Genomic DNA, 12,535 nt, shown 5'->3' on the forward strand with positions numbered 1-12,535 from the left:
TTGGCACATTGGATGTTACACCAAATTCTTAATAAAAAATATATATGTTTTGCTTTTTGTTTTACCTTTTAGTTTTCAGTGTTTTAAAATATATATATTGAATTGGAGCACATTAAAGGCGTTAATATTTGTTTTTTCTTTAACATGTAATCTAATATAGGCTCTGAAATACCGTGTCCCTCAAGTTTTAATCTTTCACATTCACAATAAAAAGCACAGAAAGAAAGTTGAGCCCCACTGGGAAGGTCTATGATAGACACGCCCACTGCACGTCACATGGTCAGCCACCTATCGCAGATGTTATGAGAAACCCCTGCCTTGAGCTAGCATCGGATAAATATTGAGAATGATAACGAAGTGGAGGGACCATTACACCCTGAAAGGCGTTGGTTTACTGTACATTAGTATTTAGTTCAAATGTTATTAGTGAACTTGTAAAATATGGACAAAAGTGAGGAGAAGATGCGAAAACCCATCCGGCTAATCGCGGCTGCATGCAGAAATATGGGCATAGGAAAGAACGGGCAGCTTCCATGGAGTCTCCCGTAAGAGATGGGTTACACAATACATTATTTATATGATTAATTATTATGTCTTTTCTGTTCAAGTTGTGTAAGTCAGGATGAATCTTTTGCCTCCATCATCGGTCGATTGCGCCAAAACATCGTTGATGATTTTAAACCTATAAAGTTAATAAATCGCAGCGTGGCATTTAAACAAATCAATCTAGAAAGTTTAGCTCTAATATTGGATTGACCTTTGGACCTGAAATTGAATGTCAGCAGGTTTTTTGAAGGGAGTGGAAAGATCGAGACCCCCGGATCCCGCCCCTCCGAGATAAGAAATGACACAGATGAAATTAAATTGACATTAGTGACAATTTTTTTTAACGCAGTGTAAGGCAGATGTTTAAATAAAGCAATAAGCCACGTGGAGCCGTGGTTTAAAGGGTTTAGAACATCTGTTGGTTAATTAAGAACGTTTTTATAAAATAAACAACTAAATTAATGATATTGATAAAAATATTAGTCTTCCCTTTGCAATTTTACACTTTTTCTTCAGATGCATCATAATCAAGGAATGGAAATGCTTTTTTAAAAGCTGTGAGATACTTCTCAGCATATCTGAGACGGTATTTGTATGGGAGTAATGTTTTATTTTTTATTTATTAATTATATATATATTTATTTTATTTATATTTAATATTTATTTTTGCTCTGGTGTAGAATAATGTGTTGGTAAAGTTGTTCAGGCATAGGCATTAACTCAAAGGAATCTACATCTAACACATCCCAAACAGATATCATGCAATTCGAATTGCATTTCACCCACTTTGAAGTTGAATTAGGCTGATGTATTAATAGATTGAAGCACACAGTATTTGTCATGTGCTGATGTTACTATATCCACAGGAAAGAATTTCAGTTCTTTCTGGATACAGTTACAGCTGTATCAACACCTGGTGAGTGGCTGAAAAGTAAAGTTTGTTCAACTTTAGCGTCATTCATTTTGACATCAAGAATATAAAAAAATGAGAAAAGATAAGAGACAGTATAACTTTTTTCCGGTTCAACACAGATAGGAAGAACCTGGTTATCTGGGGACGAGGCTCTTGGTTCTCCTGTCCTGCTGGGGTCCTTCCTTTTGCCAATTGTCTCAATGTGGTATTGAGCAGAACACTATCGTAAGCATATTAAATTATACAGAGATCAGGTTAGGTTAGGAATTTATTAGTGTGCATTTGGTTAAAATGCTTAAAAACTTCATGAAAAGTGTAAATGTGAAAGTAAATGTAACTTGCATCTAATGTTTTGTGCATATTTGTGTGGTTATGCGTATAAATCACAGTGCAGTGCCAACACATGCCCACTATCTGTGTAAAGATTTTGGGTCAGTAATTCGCCTCGTCTCTGAACCTCCTCTGTGTCACATTGTGGAGACCATCTGGGTTTTAGGAGGTCCAGCAGTGTATAAGGTGAGAGGCCAGTTTGTCATTCTTGTGTTTGTTCGAATTTGATTCACCAAATAATGAAATTGTTGTTGTTTGAAACAGTAGCACAAGAAACGGTGTCAGAATGTTTGGGTATTTGTTAAAATTAATTATTCTTCACAAGAATCTAGACAGAATTGATTTTATTTTTCAGGAAAGTCTTGAGCATCCGTGGTGCGATTTCATTTATCTCACTGACATCATGGCCGACTTTGACTGTGACGTCTTTTTCCCAAAGTTTGACCGCAACGTTTTTAGGAAACAAAAGGGGTGAGCTTATGCTATGTTCCGTAAATATATAAATAAGTCCACTCATAAATATCCATTGCCTGATACAACATTGTACTGTATTAAATTAATAATTACTGATTTTCCTTTAAAGTTTTCCTGGAGTACCAGATGAAATTCATGAAGAAAAGGGCATCAGATTTCAATTTCAAGTCTTCAAGAAGGAAGCCTTATAAGACTTAAGCAGTAACAAAATGGTTAACAATTTATCAAACATGACTGATGAAATAGATGTTTACACAATCTAGGTTTTTATCAGTTTTAATGCAGTCGACATTATCTCTCCGTAACCTAGCAATATTGCACAGAGAACACTTAAGACACTTAACTAACAGATGAACACCACTTCACTCACAATGACATATGCAAGTGTTTCTGACCACTCACCAGATTCACTTTTACTCATATCACCATGGTGACCACTCAAACCAGATCAGGGGGATGGGACACCGTCGGTCACAAATTAATTGCCTATACATACCATCTGCTCAGGAATGAACTGAAGTCAGTATTTTTATTTATACCAAACATTCTACAATGCAATGACACATTTGTAGGTCTTGGTGATGTGTATGTATTTCCTTTCATTTCTTCATTCTGTTCATGCTGGACACTACTGTGTTTTTTTGTGAAATGTGGTGCTAAATTAAAGTTCAATTCTACTCCATTTACTAATGGGAAACCACTTGCCACACTTTCACAATGAGAATTAATATTTTTCCTCCACTAGATGGAGCAGGCACTTAAGAGACAATCCTACCAATATGCTGATCAGTCTGGGGGTGAAGAAATAAGAAAGCAAACCTAATATAAACAAAATGAAGGAAATCAATACCATTTATCTTGCAATCATTTGCACTACAAATTTTGTGCATTTGAATCCAAAATGCTTTCCTGTAGCTCAGTGGTAAGAGCATTGCGTTAACAATGCAAGGTTGTGGGTTTGATAAAATGTATAAGATAAAGGAATGTAAGTCACTTTTGGATCAATGCGTCTGCCAAATGCCACATTAAGGAGCATCAAATGTGCGACTCAGAACACAATACTGAACCAAAGCTGAGAGCAGACAGCATACAGGACAAAACGCTGCTTAGGGCTGCTATCAGTTCGGCCTCATCTGCATGACCTCAGACACAGAATATTTACCACCTAAGGATCCCGCCATGCACAGGACAGGAAATTACAGATTTTAATTGCATGTGTCATCTATTTTCATAGTTTTCTTGAGTTATGCCCCATAAAATCATTGTGTAACAATTGCTAATAATACCCGCTGTCACATTTCAAATGAAAAAGAGCTATTTATACCCCTTCTTATTAACCTTCTATGCATTTGGGTATAACTCACAGTGTCATTTGCAGGCTAAAACAGCCATCCAGTTGGCACCTTACACTAGAAGAGATCAAAGAAAAGGAGGTATAGACCAAAATCTGGAAAGGTAGGAAGAACAATCATAGCAGCAAAACATTTTGAGAAAATTGTTGTTTATTACTGCATAAATTACTTATGAGGACTAATCAATGTTTGGAAACTGAAATCATTATTTGAGAATTAGAAAAAAGCAACCATAATTTGATACAACTGAGGCTAGAAGCCTGTGAAATTTAATATTTCACTATTAATGAAATCATAAACTCCACTGCATAAACAGCACACGCCACAAGGCAAAATGTAATGAAACTTCATTATAGATACCAGTAAAGTCTTTAGTCTAATCATTAAAAAGCACTGAATGATCTCAAAACATTGCCCAGAGGCCAAAATAAAGGGAAACGCTTGCAAATTAGATTCTGCCAGCATGAAGTTTAGCAACATACTGGTAAACATTCATTGATCTGAATATTTATCAACATACATAATGTATCATTGCTTAGAAATGTATATTGTTCATTATTTAAGCCTTTTGATAAAAAATACCTTTAAAATTAAAAACAATTTGCTATCATTCTAACTAAATCTGTACATATTACTGTGTGTACTTTATTACTGTAAAGACCATATTTTACCCCAAATGAAAAAAAATATCTATAACAATTAAGATTTATTCGTCATTTTGACATTATTTTAATAGCAATTACAGTAAAGTAAATGTCACTAAAATTCTGAATGGCACTAAAACAGGCTTCTTTGTCATCCTTTTCAACTATTATGTCTTTGTTTTTGAAACCATACAAACAATAACTCATTCAACAACCATAAAATATTTGTCTGAAATAAATTTAAGGCAAAACTGCATCCTTTGAGCACATTTGAGCATAGCACACTGATAAAATTGGCATGCACGATATTAATAAAGCATGCAATTATGTGATCTTCGCAGTCCATTAAATAAAAAATAAATAACAAGGATAGTTCAAATTCTGTGAGAGTAGCACGTCTTCTCCTTAATGCAAATGTAGCACCTTAATCCTCTGTTGTAAGAGGTGCTACTGGATTAAAGAGCGGTCTCTCTCGCCTGAGATGTAGCTGCCCGTAGCACTTCTCAAAGTCCTTCTTGGTGCCATTGAGGACTTGCAGGCTACCCGTTCGTGCATCGTAGCCATAAGATTGCAGCCTCTGAATGCGATATTGAACTATCTGGGTTGTCAGTTCCAACACAGTGGGCGTCTCCATGATCTTCTCTATACTCATTCCAGCAGCGAGGAGACCTTTAAAACGTTCGGCTAGTATAGGCACAGGATAGTATAACAAGGCTGGACACTCAAGTACAATTTGCCTGAGCTCGGCTTCTGTGCATCCCAGAATCTCCTGAGAATAGTTCAGGGAGTGTTTCATACTTTCAGGGTTTAATTCAGTGACAAACCCTTTCAATTTGGTAAGCAGCTGCAGAAGCTCACTGCTGGTGAAGCCATTGTCTCGCAGGAACACTAAGTTATTGTGCAAGGCCTCCGGTACCTTTGAAAGCACATAAGGATTCTGAGTGATCAATTTCTGAAGCCAGACCTTCATATTGTCCTCCCTCCCACCCAAATCCAAAAATGTCTTCTGCAGCATCTGGATCATCTCCTCATTTTGCTTCACAGGTCTGCTGAAGCTCTGAGGGGCGGTGGCCATGAGCTTACTAATAATACGATTGTTAAGATGTATGCTCTGGAAATACAAAATATTTGCTGTCTGGTTATCGTGATCAGAAGACGAGGTGAAAAACGAGGCGGGGAATTTTTCAATGATTCCCACCAAATCCTTCTTCTTGGGGCACACTGACATCCACAGCTTTCTCTGTGCGTCCATTTCCTCAGGCTTGCAGAGGATGGCCTCTGGAAAGAGCTCCAAGACACGGGTGATGATGCTTTCACTAGCCCCCATATCCCTCAGCAGGGCAGCAGTCTCGGACACATACGCAGGGCTCTGTCGCAACACCCAACCCTTCTGCTGCCGAACTTTACTGATGTCTACACACAGGTTGTACAGGGCGTTCACAGCAACAGTGTTCTCTTCCTGAATGAATGAGGTGCAGGGCCGAACAGGAAGTAAAGGGATGACTTGTGTTCGGGGGCTCCACAGGTACAGTGAGGCTGTGACTAATCGCAACATGTTTCCACGATCCAAGGCCTAGAGAGGCTGTTAGTTGATCTTTTTGCCTCCAATGCTGCGTGTCAGGAAAAATAGATCAAAATATTTACAATGCTTTAGTGCCAGTATGAAAAAATTGGTAAAACTTCAGTATAGGGGGCAATTCTCACTATTAAATAGTTGTTATTAGCATGCTTATTATTGGCATATTGGCTGTTTATTAGTACTTATAAAGCACGTCCATATTTTACATCCCTGATCCTACCCAATACCTAAACTAAACAACTACCTTACCAACTATTAATAAGCAACAAATGAAGAGTTTATTGGGGGAAAAGTCAATAGTCAATGGCTTGTTAATCCTGAAAATTGCCCCCTATACTGAAGTGTGACCAAAAAAATTTCATAAAGCTGTTTATACTTTATAATAACCATTCAATCATGCATTACTCATGCGAGCCTGTTGAGAAGAATCCTTAAGCATTCATCATGTATGACAGTTGTGTTCAGTTGTTCAGTCAGGCATAGTTTGCCTTTCTTTACATCAAGATCACTTCACTTGCTCTTAAAATATGTGTGATTTTTAAATCTTCTAACAATAATGGCCTCTTATGATAATTTCTCATGGGTTACTGCAGTAAACAGTTAAACTATGACATTTGTAGTAAAAAGATACCAGCCACAAATTTACCGTTGTCTTACTACAGTAGCCATTATGTAGTTTAACCATTTGTTGGAAAACTATGGTGATCCCAAATATAACTGCATAATAATACAGCCATGGGTAATTTTCCATAAGAGCTTATTCCAAGGCAGAGAAATGTGCCTTAATATGTTAACCATTGTGGCTGAAATATATATGAAATATATTATAGAGAGCACTGTAGATCAGTACATGCGCAATGACAAGATCTTCATAAGTGGGGCGCGTTCCATTTAAAAGTGATCATTCCTATGCACTATTTCTTTCGAAGGCTTTACTCACATCAGGAACAGCTAAGAGTTTAGAGCCGTCTCAGAAAATCGACCTTCTAAACACACACATTTTAAAGAACGTTTTTTTACTTACGTTTATAAAGATGACAACATAGCTGTCATGAATGTCAACCCTTCAATGTGGCCTTCAAAGGAATCACTCGAAGCAAGCCACCGAAAACCGCATCTCTTGTTCTGGTTGCGACGGTCGCGCAGACAGCGCATCACAGCGCCACAGTCAGGATGGGAGGAAAACGGAACTCAGCCCACTGGTAAAAATCATTTTGATTCATGATTTTGGATAGGGAATTTGAACAAGGAAACAACGTAATAAAACAAATTAAACTTAATATTCTAATAAACATAATAATTAACATGAAACAGATTGAATATTTCTATAAAATATAAAAAAAAGGTTTGGATAGCATTCCTGTAGCTCAGTGGTAAGAGCAAGGTTGTGGGTTTGAACCCAGGGGATTGCAAATACCTATGTAAAATGTATAGGACAAAACAAAGTCGCTTTGGATAAAAGTGTCTGCCAAATGCCTTAATGTAATGTGATGTAATATAGACCCCTTTTCAAAATGTAAGCAACAACCAATATTCAGGACTGTGTATTTTCACAAGTGAAATATGCCTAAAATGGCATGTGGGACCGTGGGTTCTATAATCAGCACTGAGAGCAATTAGTTTGAAGACAGTAGGGAGTGAGTCACAGTTGGAGCTTAATCACAATGCTGGATCATGACTGCCTACTCAAGCTGTTCACAGAGCCCACCATTGAAGTCTTTACAATCTGGCTACTTATAAAGAGCCTTTCTTTATGCTTAGATGGCCCCCACAGACTATTAGGTAGTAGGTACCTAAAGTACTAAACACAGTTTGACAAGGAACATTTTGTCTGAAGATCAAGATTTAGCCTATCTTTCAGATGGAGTTGAGATTGTAATAAATGTGAAGAAATAACCTGTGTCAGGAGATTCATATGTATTTATACGTTCTTTCAAAGGTATCTCTCAATGCATCATTTTGATCGATATGGGAACATCCTAGTCCCTCAGGTTGTGTGGTGAATAAATGAATCTTGCACTGAATGGTTTATAGCACTTTCATTGGGAAAGTTGCGAAGTTGAATACTGGTGCAATTGTTTAACTCTGAATGAAATTGAGGTTAAGCGGATAATTTTGAAATCAAATATACATGAAGGGGAAAATACAGCTACAAAGGGACAGTCCAACCTAAAATGAAAATTCTGTCTTCATTTACTCACCCTCGAGTTGTTCCAAATCTGTATACATTTCTTTGTTCTGTTGAACACGGAGAAAGATATTTGGAAGAATGCTTGTAACCAAACAGATATTGGTATGGTTATACAGTTCTGTTGAACAAAAAATAAGATATTTTGAAGAGTGTAGGAAAGCAAAAGGTCGTGGCACAATTTTTACTACTAAATTAAGTTTGACTATAGTAGTCAATAGTGGCCAAGAACTGGTTACAAGCATTCTTTCCCTGTGTTCATCAGAACAAAAATAAAATAACAAATTGAAGGTGAACTGTCCCTTTAAGCAACTTGCAAGATATAAACATACTATAGTACAATTAATGTTCAGGGTAATCTTAGAAGTCTTGCAAAACAAAGACAAAACGATTGTTTAGGTATACAGCAATGCACTTATTGTCTTAAATTCCTGCCTCGGTCACAATGGATATCACAGTACAGTGTATTGTTGTGGTACTAGAGTGAAAGTCCTAAGTAAATGCTTTCTCCTATGCAAATTGTCAAGTGTACCGAAACGTTCCTGGTTGACTGAAGCTGTGGCTTTCTACAGAATAGGATATGTGTTGCTTATTTTAGTTTCACTTCTAGTGAATAAACTGACATGAAAAGTACACAACATTAAAAATAAATAATCAAAACATCTCCCCAGGTAACCTGTAACAAAACTGCTCACTGACATTCATTCAACCAATTCAAAACATATTTTTCATTGGCCCTAAAAAAAATTGGTTGAATGAAAACTTTTTTTCAGTTTGGCTGAAAATGTCTCTTATAATAAATACTAAGAAACAGAAAAATTCAGAGAGAGAGAGAGAGAGTCGACAAGCAAGATAACCAGTTTGACTACACAACTTTTTTGTCTCATTTTAAATCATTAGATAAACCTCAAGAAAAAAACAGACATTTTTAACTTATAATAGAAAGATAAATGATAACCTTTAGTTCTGAGAACACAACGATAAGCATAAGGAAAGAAAAAAACAAATATGCACCTGATGGAAAAACTCTGCTCTCAAATTAGACAACATCCCAATGTGGGTGGATCTTCATGCCAAACTTCAGAAACAGGTTACTCAAATTTCTGCGTCTGGGGAAGGCAAGAGACAGAAAACTCTCACGAATGGCTAGAGTTGGACAGGATGAGCCAAACAGAGAACCTTACAATACTGCTTGCTGTGCTCCTGGCGGGTGTGCTCGCTGAAGAAAATCTCAAACCTATATTCAGTGCGCTTGGCGGGGAACTTGAGATGGGTTTTTGCTTTGGTGACTACATTGCCGTGTACAGAATAAACGCTGAAGGAAGGGAGCTATTGGGTGAGTCCACAACACCAGTAGCGCCACCTGAAGCCTTTAAGGGGCGGATCAATATAACTGGCCAAGATGAGGGGCTGCTCGGTCTTAAGATCATGAACCTTAAATTCTCAGACTCTGGCAATTACATCAGAGAGTGCAAAACTGATGAAATTCAAGAAAATCATCATACACACCTGTATGTGTGTGGGGAGGAGATCAGCCAGCAGGATATGTCATTGATGCCAGGCACAGGTGCAAACTTGCTATGTAAAGTTGCCGCAAGCGAAGCATCTCAAACTACAGTAAAATGGTATACAGATGGACACAATGCATCATTGTTTTTGGATACTAAGATTTCACTGGAGCCTTTGCAAGAGGACTTCAAAGGACATGTTAAGGTCAGTGATAAAGGCTACCTGTTACATGTGTCAGATGATTTAATAAAGGACAGACCCCATTTCGTCTGTCTGGTCATGGATGGAGAGCAATGCAGGAGTTTTCAAACCATAGGGCTACCAGAAGAACCAGATGTAAAGTCTATTTATCGTTCTGTAGGAGAAAATGTGGGCCTAACATGCTCAGTAGACCATCTAAGACAAAACTACTGGGAAACACCATTCGGACTAGTTAACTCATCCAAACCAGTCAGTTTCAAAGAGACAACCGGGAGTCAAATCTTTGTGTCAAACAATATGAAAATAGGAAATTACCCTCTAGTCATTCGTTCTCTCAGTTCAAATCACTCCGGGACCTACAAATGCTTCTCCAACTTCCTTGTTGAAGACTATATAATGAACGTTTGCCCTGTGCATGCATCATCTAATGTTTCCTTTTCAACAGAGGATAAAAATCTATCCCTTACGTGTAGGTATATCTCAGAGCTACAACTTGGTGATAAAAATGATTCTGTCAGCGTTCTGTGGTTGCGAAATAGCAACGGGGAGGACGTCCCAATAATGGACTCAGAAGATCCTTCTTTATCCATGCCTAAAGATCTCGAGGGCAGAGTTACATACTCCGAGAAAGATTCATCTATGGTCATTACTAATCCCAAGGAGGAGGACAGTGGGACATACTGGTGTGTGGTGCTGTTGGATAATACTGAGTATGCTGCTTCTGAAAATATGGATAATAATAATTTAATGGAGGCCAGCAACGACCAGGGTGAGGAATATGAGTTTTTCACAGATGAAGAGCTCAGGGACATGTGTCTCTACCGACAGGTCACCAATTTAAGTTTTCATATAACAAATAAAGATAGCAAGACTAACCTGACAATATACGCTGTGTGTGGAGGGGTCATAGCTTTATTGGCTTTAATTGGTATTGTTGTGGTTATTAAAATGAGAACTAGAGATAACAGCGTCATATAATCAAGGAGAATGTATATGTCCATATGAAGAGGAGGAATGGGCATTTGCACCTACCGCAATTCTTGACTTCTTTTGCTATCATATAGGGTCACTGGTTTGAGTTGACACTGTCAATAATTTGAACAGGTTGTTCACTAAAACGTCTAAATGTGGGAATTGATAAGTAACTTTTTTACACAATGTATAATTTAATCTTCATGTTCACTATCTACTAACGTGAAAAGTGGCTCAGGAAAGTGAAAACTGCTGCACATGAGTTAAATTTGAACATTATGAAATTGTTAAAATAACATGAAACATGTTTGTGTAATGCTACTGGGTGTTTAATATCACAACCAAACATGTGGTTTCGAGTTGCTTGTTGTAAATGTTTAAAGAGATTAAAGAGTGACTTCTGGGTGTGATTAAAGTAAGACTCAGACATGACGGTCATGTAAAACAGCTCTGGGCACAAGTGAAACTTCCTTATAAAATGAAGACAAGACCAGTTTGTTTGCTTCCTTGTCAAACCTTAAGAACAAACTAAGGAATTGTGACTTTAAAAAGAAATTAAAGGGATAATTCACTCAAAAATAAAAAGTCTGTCATTATTTCTTTACCTTCTTGTCATTTCAAACTTGTTATACTTTGTTTTTCTCGCAGAACACAAAATAATATATTTTGAAGAAAGTTGGTAACCAAACTGCAGTGGCACTCATTCACTTCTATTGTATTGACACAAAACCCAAATCAGTGGGTGCAGGTTAACAACATTCTTCAGAATATGTTCTGCAGAAGAGAGAAAGATTGCATATAGGCGTGCAAACAGCAATCTGAACTGCTGCCATTGGCACATTACATCTCCCATGACAGTGATCTTGCTAATGATAAACAACAGATGTGCAAACATTCCCTCATCTCGTGGCTGGGGACATGTATTTTACTTCCCGTTCTAATTTCTGTCTCTTCTCAATGAATGTGTCAATAGCAAAGTTTGAGTCTTTAGCTGATTATAATGACCTAGTCTGTCACCAGCAGTTACTCACAGAGAAGAGAGAAAAACTAGAGAGTAAAATACAGTCTCATATAAACTGCACAGGTGGTCTTGGGTGGGAGATGTATTGTGTATTTCTATTAAGGGATAAGTAGCTACTGTTAATGTACACACCAGATATGGCTAATGCATTTTTCTTCGGCTGGGTTGACAGCCAAGACAGCACTCTTAATAGGAATTGAAAGCATCTGGGTTACAATGGGATAGTTTGGATTGTTTGAACATTGTAAGCCACATTTCGGTGTTTCATTACAACAGGTCTTCTTCAAGCACTACCTGGATTTAAATGATTTAGTTCTTTGTTAATGGATTATGATGGTAAAATAGCACCTTGATTTTATTAAAATATGTAAACAAATGTTTAAAGAAAAAAGTCAATCTCTGGAACATATAATCATCTTTATAATTACCCAAACAAGTCCCGGCAGCAGTACCATCATAACATGCTCAATAATACACACCATAAAAAAGATTTAAGAGGTGTTGACAGCCACACTGTTTATTTTCCGAGAATGACACAATTATAAAGATTAACAGGTAGACTCCTTTGCGTGATTGAAGCTGACACCCCTAATCTCTATTTTCATTTCTTTTGATATGTGTCAATGATTCAAACGAAAAATCCCGCATCATGTGTCACCCAGCAATGAAGACCAGTTAGACTGGCAGGTTTTCAGAAGGGTTAACGTCGACGAACACTTGTCAAAATACGCTGTCAACCTCCCTAACTGTCATCATGCATTTTGCCAGAAGGCAAGAGTCATATTTCATGGGTGTCACTTGTGTTC

The 12,535-nt window shown here is 37.4% G+C and overlaps 2 protein-coding genes across 3 annotated transcripts; one reads left to right on the plus strand and one right to left on the minus strand.

Annotated features, from left to right (window-relative positions):
• The first annotated feature begins 293 nt into the window (after positions 1 to 293).
• Positions 294 to 2,945, plus strand: zgc:153031. Of its 2 annotated transcripts, XM_056765544.1 has the most exons (6): positions 294 to 545; positions 1,413 to 1,462; positions 1,579 to 1,684; positions 1,849 to 1,975; positions 2,145 to 2,260; positions 2,373 to 2,945. In XM_056765544.1, exons 1-6 carry the CDS (start codon positions 442 to 444, stop codon positions 2,452 to 2,454), a joined length of 585 nt encoding a protein of 194 aa, XP_056621522.1. In that variant the 5' UTR covers positions 294 to 441; the 3' UTR covers positions 2,455 to 2,945. The 2 variants fall into 2 exon arrangements, with proteins under 2 accessions (XP_056621522.1, XP_056621523.1); XM_056765545.1 differs by lacking the exon at positions 1,413 to 1,462 and having other exon boundaries at positions 1,583 to 1,684.
• An 802-nt stretch (positions 2,946 to 3,747) lies between these two features.
• Positions 3,748 to 6,974, minus strand: mterf2 (mitochondrial transcription termination factor 2). Its single transcript, XM_056765543.1, has 2 exons — positions 6,863 to 6,974; positions 3,748 to 5,869 (listed from the first exon to the last, which is right to left on the minus strand). Exon 2 carries the CDS (start codon positions 5,812 to 5,814, stop codon positions 4,684 to 4,686), a length of 1,131 nt encoding a protein of 376 aa, XP_056621521.1. The 5' UTR covers positions 5,815 to 5,869; positions 6,863 to 6,974; the 3' UTR covers positions 3,748 to 4,683.
• Between the last annotated feature and the right edge of the window lie 5,561 nt (positions 6,975 to 12,535).

This window comes from Triplophysa dalaica, chromosome 14, assembly GCF_015846415.1.
Source record: "Triplophysa dalaica isolate WHDGS20190420 chromosome 14, ASM1584641v1, whole genome shotgun sequence".
NCBI lineage: Eukaryota > Metazoa > Chordata > Actinopteri > Cypriniformes > Nemacheilidae > Triplophysa > Triplophysa dalaica.

Coding starts and splice junctions, on each gene's coding strand:
- zgc:153031 (XM_056765544.1), top strand. CDS start 442: ATGGACAAAAGTGAGGAGAAGATGCGAAAACCCATCCGGCTAATCGCG. Junction 1,463..1,578: donor TACAGCTGTATCAACACCTG/GTGAGTGGCTGA, acceptor GGTTCAACACAG/ATAGGAAGAACCTGGTTATC. Junction 1,976..2,144: donor GAGGTCCAGCAGTGTATAAG/GTGAGAGGCCAG, acceptor TTTATTTTTCAG/GAAAGTCTTGAGCATCCGTG.
- mterf2 (XM_056765543.1), bottom strand. CDS start 5,814: ATGTTGCGATTAGTCACAGCCTCACTGTACCTGTGGAGCCCCCGAACA.